The 10,072-nt window shown below is 38.7% G+C and overlaps 1 protein-coding gene across 1 annotated transcript; it reads right to left on the reverse strand.

The window, feature by feature from the left end:
• Nucleotides 1–7,695: 7,695 nt before the first annotated feature.
• Nucleotides 7,696–10,072, reverse strand: LOC103404672 (zinc finger protein CONSTANS-LIKE 2). Its single transcript, XM_008343606.4, has 2 exons — nt 9,157–10,072; nt 7,696–8,254 (listed from the first exon to the last, which is right to left on the reverse strand). The coding sequence occupies exons 1-2, from the start codon at nt 9,976–9,978 to the stop codon at nt 7,895–7,897; spliced, it is 1,182 nt and encodes a 393-aa protein (XP_008341828.3). The 5' UTR covers nt 9,979–10,072; the 3' UTR covers nt 7,696–7,894.

The following is a 10,072-nucleotide window of genomic DNA, read 5'->3' on the forward strand; positions in this document are numbered from 1 at the left end:
ATTAATATGTACTAAAGATAGAATAATAATAATAAAATAAATAAATAAATAAATAAACTGACACATCGTGACCCGGAATGTCCATTAGGATTCCGAATCAAGTTGTGCTGGCCGACACCTGGAAGGTGACGAAGCCATAAAGTATAGTGACGTGGAAAATGTGAATAAATTTAAACTTAAAAATGCCTAAATACCAGAGTGCATGGTGAGCGAGTGTGAACCCATTTCACACGCGACGTCAGAGCATAAATAAGGTACAGTAGTGTGGGCAAGAATCATACCCTCAGAGGTAGCCACCTATACTGAGATTTGCCATGAATCCTTGTCGATACGAACTTTCAGCATCTAAAACCTGGAGGGGCGCAAAACCGAAAACGTGAGTGGGCAAAAACAAAGCTTTTTGAAACCATTTCTCTTTCCAAAATAATAATAAACCATCACCGTAAAACTCGTATAATTTTCCAGAAAATAATAATACATACTTATATAAAAATCATGCTCGAGAGTAGTGAAAATCAATTATATGCCATGGCAAGTATCTCAGCAATGATATAAGTAAGCCAGGTGAAATAAATCAATGTAAAATGATATGTCAGCCGGAGTCATCTAATGTGACCTGTACGGCTGAGCCTATAGCTCATCTACCAATTCCTGCACACAAGTCGGAACCACCTAATGTGGTCTGTATGACAGGCTGGATGTAAATAGATACGCTCAAGTGTTATGATCACATGAAGGTTGTGCGAAGTATCGTAAGTCACCTACAAGTCATAACCATCTAATATAGTATGTATGACAGACTGGCACTTGCCTTGGATCCAAGGTGAGTGTGTGGTGCAAGAGGTGAAAGATCACGTGAAGGCTAGGCCCTGGCCTCGGGCGGAGCAGTAACACTGAGGTGCAGGATAATGAGCTATAAATGCATCTACATATAACCATACACAATGCAACCACTATCATCATATTGTACTCACCTGAAGCTTACCTGGGCCTCCGCATCATCATTCAATATTATGCAAAATTATACTAATGCAATACTAAAATATAATGCATCTTTGACATGGCATTTAAACCGTAAATTCATTTAAGAGCATTTTCTGGAAATCGTAAAGCGTATATACATATATATAGAAAACAAAAGCCCGCTCACCTAGAGTTTGCGCTACAACTCTCTAGCACAAATATCGATGCGTCACAAGCGATCGGCGCCTGTGACTAAGGCCAATTTGGCCGGGAAAAGTCCCAATTTCATGAAAACCCACCGGAACCCTAAGTTTGGGTGCTTCTTGATTTGCCATCTCCGGTGCTCCGCCACCCCTACAACTGATTGGGCTATGTTCTAGGCCTCATGGGAGTCTAATCGTGGTAGTAATAGCTTTAGAATTTTGGGATTTCTCACACGGACCCGTTGTCACATCCTAGCCTGGCCCCTCATCACATCCCGGGCTCGACTTCGCCGTAGTACGATATTGTCCGCTTTGGGCCCCAACCACGCCCTCACGGTTTTGTTTATGGGAACTCACACGAGAAATTCACAATGGGTCACCCATCATAGGATTGCTTTCGCGCGAACTCACTTAACTTCCGAGTTCTGATGGAACCCGAAGCCAGCGAGTTCCCAAAAGGCCTCGTGCTAGGTAGAGATGAGAATATACATATAAGGCTTAGAAGATACACTCCCCTGGGCGATGTGGAATCTAACAATCTACGTCCCTTAGGGGCCCGATGTCCTTGTTGACATACTTCCGGCCAGCGATTGGCTCTGATACCAAATTGTCACATCTCGGCCCTGGCCCCCACCACATCCTGGGTTCAATTCCACCGTAGCACGATATTGTCCGCTTTGGACCCCGATCGCGCCCTCACGATTTTGTTTTTGGGAACTCACACAAGAACTTCCCAATGGGTCACCCATCATGGGATTACTCTCGCACCAACTCACTTAACTTTGGAGTTCCGATGGAACTCGAAGCCAGTGAGCTCCCAAAAGGCCTCGTGCTAGGTAGAGATGGGAATATACATATAAGGCTTAGATGATCCACTCCCCTGGGCGATGTGGGGTCTACCACCCGTCACATCCACCAACGGTTCTCCACCCATTTACAGCAATTTTCTTCTAAATCTGGGGTGGAAAAAGAAGAGGGAATGGCTAGATGATGTTTGGGAGTGGTGGTTCGACTCAAATCGTCGGAAAAACAATGGATTTCGCCGTAGAAACCCTTCGACTACAACCGGGTTGTGGGTCGCAAAGGTCAAAGGTTGATTATGTGCTTCTCGTTTCTCTCTTCCCCTCATTTCTTCTGCTCCTTATTCATCCAACCCCATTTTCATTTCTTTCATTTCCTCTTCTTTTCTTTTCATTAAAGCCATCCATCTTTCATTTCTCTTTTCTTTTCTTTCATCTCAACCACACACGTGGCACCATCAAATTTTTGTTCCAAAATCTGGAGCATTCTAGAAAATAATAAATTTACAATTTTACCCTCGACTTTACTCGTTAATAACTCATTCGTTATAACTCCAAATCACGATCCGTTTGCACCCACGCATTCGTAGCGACGAATGCTACGAGGATATGCAAAGAAAACAAGTCTTACGTGACATGACAATGTGGTTAATAAAATCAACGTATTTGCCTCAAAGGGCATTTTCGTAAATTCACATTTAAAAATTATAAAAATCATAATTTTTAGGGACGGGTCATTACAAAAACTATAGAGGTAGATTAATACAAAATATTATGAGAAACTTGTCATAATGAAATATTTTGAGAAAACTTGAGATAACGCAAAATCAAGTTTTCTCAAAATATTTTTGTCAGATGTTTATGTAGACATCGAAATTTCGGTAAATAAATGTTGACCGATAAATCAAAGTTTCAACGCTCATGTATTACATAAATTTTACACGTAGCGTATGTCTAAACAAAAAATCGAAATAAGTTGGAAAAGTCATCAAACAGGACACATGTCAACACCTGGCAGAAACGACTTATTTCATCTGGAATATTATATTCAAAATTAGGCCTTGGAAAATTCTATAAATAGAAGCCAATTTCATTCATTTGAAGGAACCAAAATCATTAGGCAAAATTCTTGAAGCTCTGAAACTCTGAAACTCCGAAGCTCTCAAGCATCCAGGTTCCCGAAGAATCAAGAAAGCGTTCTTCGTTCTTCGTTCATCGTTCTTCCAAGATCAAGCCCCAACGGCCCTTTGGATCAACAATCATCCACCAATTCAAGATCAAGCCCCGACGGCCCTTGAAGAAAGTGTTCTTCGTTCTTCGTTCATCGTTCTTCCAAGATCAAGCCCCAACGGCCCTTTGGATCAACAATCATCCACCAATTCAAGATCAAGCCCCGACGGCCCTTGAAGAAAGTGTTCTTTGTTCCTCGTTCATCGTTCTTCCAAGATCAAGCCTCGACGGCCCTTGGATCAACCATCCACCAATTCAAGATCAAGCCCCAAAGGCCCTTGAAGAACTTCCACCAATTCAAGATCAAGCCCCGATGACCCTTGAAGAAAGCACCATCGTTCATCATCCGTTCATCCAAGATCAAGCCCCAACGGCCCTTTGGATCAACAACGTCGACAAATCCATACATCCAACCGTTCTTCAAGATTAAGCCCAAAAGCCCTTGAAGATCCGCTCATCACCGTTATTCAAGATTAAGCCTCAACGGCCCTTGAAGAAACACTCATCCTCAAAATCAAGCCCCAACGGCTCCTTGAAGATTCGCTCAAATCCACCTTCAAATATCAAGCCCACGGCCCTTGAAGAAACTTCCAACAGTTCATCCAAAATCAAGCCTCGACGGCCCTTGGATCAACGAAACATTCACAAATCAACACCTTACGGAGATCGAATCAGATGATCAAAATAGAGAGAGATTGTAACCCAAAATCATCAAATACAAATATTTGTTTGTGCACGTTGTTCTTGTCTCTTTCATTTCAGGAATTTTCCGTGTTCACAGTTTACTTATTATATTTTCTTGGGTAATTTTATCTCTCATTACTTAACTAGTGTGTTTTACCAAAACATTGGGTTACAAGTGAATGCCACAAAATCTAAAATTGGGCCTTCCCCAAATCGGGGATTTCCTTCCCCATTAAACCCGTGCTTCCATCTTCCTGGTTTTTTCACTTTCTTTTCCTGCTAACAAAAATGAGACACTCATTACCTCTTTGGTTTTTTCACTTTTTTATTCGGGAGGAAGAACAAACAACATTTCGACCTAAATTAATTAGCAAGTAATATTAGATAGACCAATTTTTTAATTTAAATTTGTAAATTATGTGATGTGTGACCGATAAAAAATAAAGCAAATTAATCAATACTTAAGTAATAATCTAATCATCAACAACCACGTCATATGGTTTACAAAATATTATTTAAACAAATGGTATCTCTAGCAAATGGTATCCAAAAGCAAGCATACCACTCCTAGAGAGAGAGTGAGAGTCTAATGGTGTGTTTACAAACCCATAATCAAAATCAAAATGCAGCATTCGATTTCGATTACGAGACAACCTTCGTTTACTAAACTTGGGGAATAAAAAGAAAGGTGGGACCCAAATAAGGAATTCAATTCCTCATTTCGAAAGAATTGGATTCCTTGATTGTAGGTGGTATTTCAATCCCGGGTGTAAGGAGGAATCCGGAATCTGGTTTCTTACCCAGTATGCCCTCAAATATTTATTATAATCTCACTGGCCACCACTGTCCACTGCCTAGCAAAGGACCTTTTTTGCTGGATTATTTTTCTTGAATTTTTTGTTTCTTTAATAAACATACTAGCATTTGCCTAGACACTTTGTGTGTATAAACATGTTTTTTTAGAAAACTAGAAGGGGAGAGAGAGAGAGAGAGAGAGAGAGAGAGAGAGAGAGAGAGAGAGAACGTGGGGGGAGTGGGAGGTTTTTTTTTTTAGTTTTTTTTTTTGTTTTTTTTATATTGAAGGAATTTTAACATCACCTGTAGGTGGGGCTTCGCTAAAAACAGTAAAATTTGGACCTATGAAATTACATTATTACCCATCATTTGTTTTGTGTGATAGAAAACTAATTTGTCTTTTCACCTTCTTTTGGTTGACAAAGAATGTTTCATTAACTAGTAGAAATGAATTTAAAAAAATGAATTGATATTGGCACTCCAAAAATCTTATTTTACACTCCAAACTTCCTTTAATTAGAAAGATAAGTACTTGTGAGAAGTGTAAAATAAGATTTTTTAAGTTTTAATAACAATTCTCTTAAAAATTAATTAATTTTTTTAGGATAAATTACTAATTAATGTTTTATTATGTAAAAAAATGATCAGTAATGATACAATTAATTTGAATAGACAGTTATCCAATTAATTAATACATAAATATGTTATTTAGATTAAAAGCATTTTAGTAATCATATTCACTTCTATTCTGATTCAAGTGAATTAGTAAACAAGTTTCATTCTTACTCTAACTCCAGGTGAATTAGTAAACATGTTTCTTTCTTACTCTAATTCCATAATATTTAAGTAAATTGTTTCAATAGGAATCTTATTATGATTCCTCCTCAATTCCTCTTATTTTAATTACGTTTACATAAACGAGCCATAAGGGTTGTCGACTTTAAGGTTGAGAGTAAGAGTGTTCCACCATAAATTGTGTGAGTGAGATTTAGAGTGTGAGAGAGTCTGTTATACTTTATTATATTTATCAAGCCTTGTCTTTAGCTTCGTAATATTGTTTTTGTTACACCCATTACTTTGATATAATGGAAGATTGATCGATGTCCCATGATGTAAGCACAAATTGCCAAACTACGTAAATTTTTAGTGTCGGTCTATTTTTCTATATTATGTAGTACCGTCAATCCTAACATTTTATTGATGAGAAAAAAGAGAAAAACCTTCTGGGCTATCCAAATCAATCATCCAACACCATCTAGCTTTCATAATAAAAGTTGGCAATGTGGCATTTTGCATATTCATTCATTCCCTAAATTTCTTTTCTTTAGTGCGTATCTTTTTCTACTGCAAAATGCAACTTGAAAAGTGGACTGAAATATTCTCGCACAACATGCAATTTGCTGTGCACTTTTTGCCCTTTTTTTCAATCTTATGACGAGAAAGGAACTTTTCTCGAACAACATGCAATTTGCTGTGCACTTTTTGCCTTTTTTCCTACCTTATGACCTTTCTCGTCATGATCAAATATCCAGATCAAATAAAAAACTCACAAACAAGTAAATATAAACTTGGAGTGTTTTAGGCTTTTAGCATAGTCAAACTATGTAAAGGACTTCACGTATTGTCCATGTGCAATCGATAATATGTCAGTTTTATTATTTCTAACACAATGTAACATGTTACCGATGCATTTTCTAAAAAAAGGTGCACAATGCATGCATCTGGAAATTCGTTTTAGTTGCTATGAGTGTTTGGAGGTGATGATGAAGTTAGAATCTGCCTAAGATCATCTCTAACTAAGGGTTGGCCAGAGGGTTCGTTTTAGTCATTTGGTCATTCAAGATATTAATATTTTAATGAACAATACATGACCATATTTGCCTCCGTCTCAAACCGAGGGTCAAAGGGTCATGGGGCTCGTTTTGGCCCTGTCACAAAAAACTGTCTCCAACCGAGGGCCAAACATAATTTATTATTTAAATTTAAAAACAACAACTTAAATTTAAAAACTACAACTTAGATTAAAAAAAAACAACTTAAATTTAAAAACTACAACTTAAATTTGAAATATAATGAAGTGAGATAGTATGCAATGGTGAAAATTATGTGAGAAATGGTGTAGGAATGACTTAAGTATTTATAGAAAAAAAATAAGTTTTAAATTCATAACAAAAAAAAATGTAAGGCAACGGCTAGTTGCAGTCAGTTAGCCGTTGTATTCAAAATTTTAAAATATTCGTGTCGGTTATAAATGACACGATTCCGCCTAGTCAAATTGATTCCTGCGATGCCATTTATATTCAAATTACTATTCGTGTTGGTTATAACCCACACAATTTCAATAATAAAAATTATTCATGTCCTCGAGCCCTCTGGCCTAGCCCTCGGTTGGAGACGGTTTTTGGACTATTTTTGGCCCTCTAGCCCTCTGGACTCTTCGGTTGTAGATGGCCTAAAGGAGTGAAGAGAAATCAAAGATGTAGATGCTCAACCCATTACATCAAAGATTGTGGTATTTTCTTGACTTTGATTGGACAAAATTCGGAGCAACCAACACGCATCCAGCTTTATCTTCAATAGCTCCATATGTATCAATCCACTTTCAGCTGCTGAACTTTAATTAATTGGTTTCACTTTCACATATCATTGAGCCAATGTGTCTCTTTATCTTAAGTTTCATTTCCACGTATCCTTGAGCCTCCAATAGATGTTAATATGAGTTCCTCCGAAACTTAAAAAATGAGTAGTCAATAGAGTAGTCTAATTGAGGTACGGGGTGGTGGACATTTTTGCAGTATAAGTTGGGTGCAGTGCAAATATTCATCTAGCAAAGTTCTTGAGTGTAGAGAAGTGAGTCAAGTAAGTTGGCACTACTGAAATGGATATCCCGTGTGGAAAGAGCAAGACTTTAAAAGAATCAAGCTCCGAAACAAAAGCAAAGAAAGCTCCTTGTGCTTCAAGAAAACAAGAAACTACTGCAGAGTTTTAAATTCATGTATAATTACTTCGGAACATTGAAGTTGTAATTTCTAAGAACGTTAAATTTCAAGTTAAAAATATGTAAATGTAGTTGCAACACAGAATTTGCAAGGAGATTGAGGACAATAAACTGGAAAAAGATACACTATATATCAGTAGCAGATTTTTAATAATTAATAAGACTAAAAACCAGCACAAGTGTTAAGAGAGAGGGTCATCTTTCATCTTCTGATGTCGTAATTAGAATGATGGAACAATGCCATATCCATTTTCCGCCATCAGCGATGTGGCGAACATCTGGTCGACTTCAACTTCCATTTCAGTTCGCTTTGCAAACCGGCCCTTGATTCGGGGTCTGGTCTCGGCGTAGGCCTTCCTTGAGGCATACCGGATTGTTTTCTCAAACTTCCTCGTCTTTTTCTTCTCTCTGTACCTTAGGACCCTGGCCTCCCTGTCCATTGGACTTAGTTGGGTTGGCATTTGAATGGTAGGTCCACTGAAAAGGTCAATAGTTCCTTTGGGAGTTCTCGGGTGCGAAATTGAGATATCGCTCATTGTTGAATCCGGTACAACTCCAACATCCATGGATGAAACAGAAACCTATTACATGACCAAAGGAAAACAGCAGCATATTTAATTGCTAGTTCAAGTGAAACGTACCTCTTTATAGCCAAACTTTTTTTATGGGGTGATCATTCGTTATATTTAGATCCACAATGACATCAAATTGAGTTTATCACAGCAAAATGAGAGCATAAATCCTCTTAGGTAACATTTATATCTATGGATAAACTTGAAAAGGCAAATTTCTAAGCAAAACATGACAACGTAGTGCAGCATTTTTGGACCCTGATACCATTTTCTGACTTGAGTGAAAAAGGGGAAAGCCATAAAAGGGACTGAAAGCATTCTTGCTGTTCGATTCCGCCCTTTGAAAGAACAAAAGCAAAGAAAAAGATGAGAAAAGAGGGACAAAAGAGCATTAAAAAGTGCTCACAAAATGACAGGTTTTTTGGTAAGTAGCATTGACTGTTTATTTTACATTTGATTGATACGAAAAATGAATGGTTGAGATTAAAAATAAAAAATCTAATACTTGTGGATATCAAATCTAACTGCTAAAACTCATGGCACTCAATGTTACATAGCAAGTCACACACTATAATTGTATTTATCTGAAATTTAATAATTGTAGAAAGAAAAGTTTATGTCGATAGAATTACATATGGCAATCTATCAAGCACAGAAGGTGTTACATTAAACAGAAAAAAGTGGATAGTGGAGTGGAGCACATAAATTAGACTCGATTAGATGATTAGGAGGAGCCCAATTAGGGTTTCCAAGATAAACCACCAGATATGTTAATTAAAACCTGTATTTCAAATTATCCAGGGTTTTGACGTCTGATAACCAAAATTTACCAAATTATTAACATTAAATGGAGTAGTTAGTTAATTAACAGTAACCATGATTACATAGTAGAGTAAAGCTAAAAAGCTTACACTGTGACTTAGCGAACCATTGTAACTGTATGCAGCTTTTGAGGACTCATACTCCAAACCCAACTGATGAAAACTTTGCTTCTGCAGCTGGTGAGCTTTCCCTACTTCTCCATGCTGATGAATTGGCACAACACTATCTCCTCCATAGTTCTTGTATGGGACCCCATATTGTTGTTGCTGCTGCTGGTCATGCTGCTGATGATGATCAGTGAACTGATTATTCTGATCAGCACATGTGTTGTACTCCACAAGATCCAAATACTCATCAACTTCCGCTCCAAAGAAAAACCCATTATTCTGAGTGTTTGTGTTGTTATTGTTGTTGTTGTTTTTCACCGGGTTGAGCAACAACCAAGATGCTGCCTCATCCTCATCTTCCTCATAAATGGTATCATCTCCTTCCTGGCTCAGGAACCCATCTTCTGTCTCCGCCCCAGCAGACACAGCCACTCCCATCTCGCCTTGTTCGGTTGCCTGAGAGCTGTACAAGCAACCGGAGATGGGCAGGATGGGGACGCGCTGGTGACGCCTCGCGAGAGGATTGGCGGAATGGATGTCCGCGTCGCAGGCAGTGCAGAGCGAGGCTGCATCCGCTTTGCACAGGAAAGCGGCCGGAGCACGCTCGCAGGCCTCACAGACCCACACGCGCTCATGGCGCGACGCCACGCGATTGGCAGCATGAATGGTGGCATCGCAGCCCGAGCAGAGGTACGCGGAGTCTGCACGACAGTACACCGTGCATGCTGCTGCCTGGCACGTATCACAAACACGAGCCCAGTTGTTGGCGGTAGCAGTGCCATTGCTCTGATCTTCCTTCAACATCTCTCTCGTGATTTCTCAGACTCGAAAATTTTGAGTAATAATTGAGTTGTGACTTGTGAGTGTGGAGCAAGAAGTTAGTTTGGGGGGTCTAACT

The sequence above is a fragment of the Malus domestica genome, chromosome 17 (genome assembly GCF_042453785.1).
Source record: "Malus domestica chromosome 17, GDT2T_hap1".
Lineage (NCBI taxonomy): Eukaryota > Viridiplantae > Streptophyta > Magnoliopsida > Rosales > Rosaceae > Malus > Malus domestica.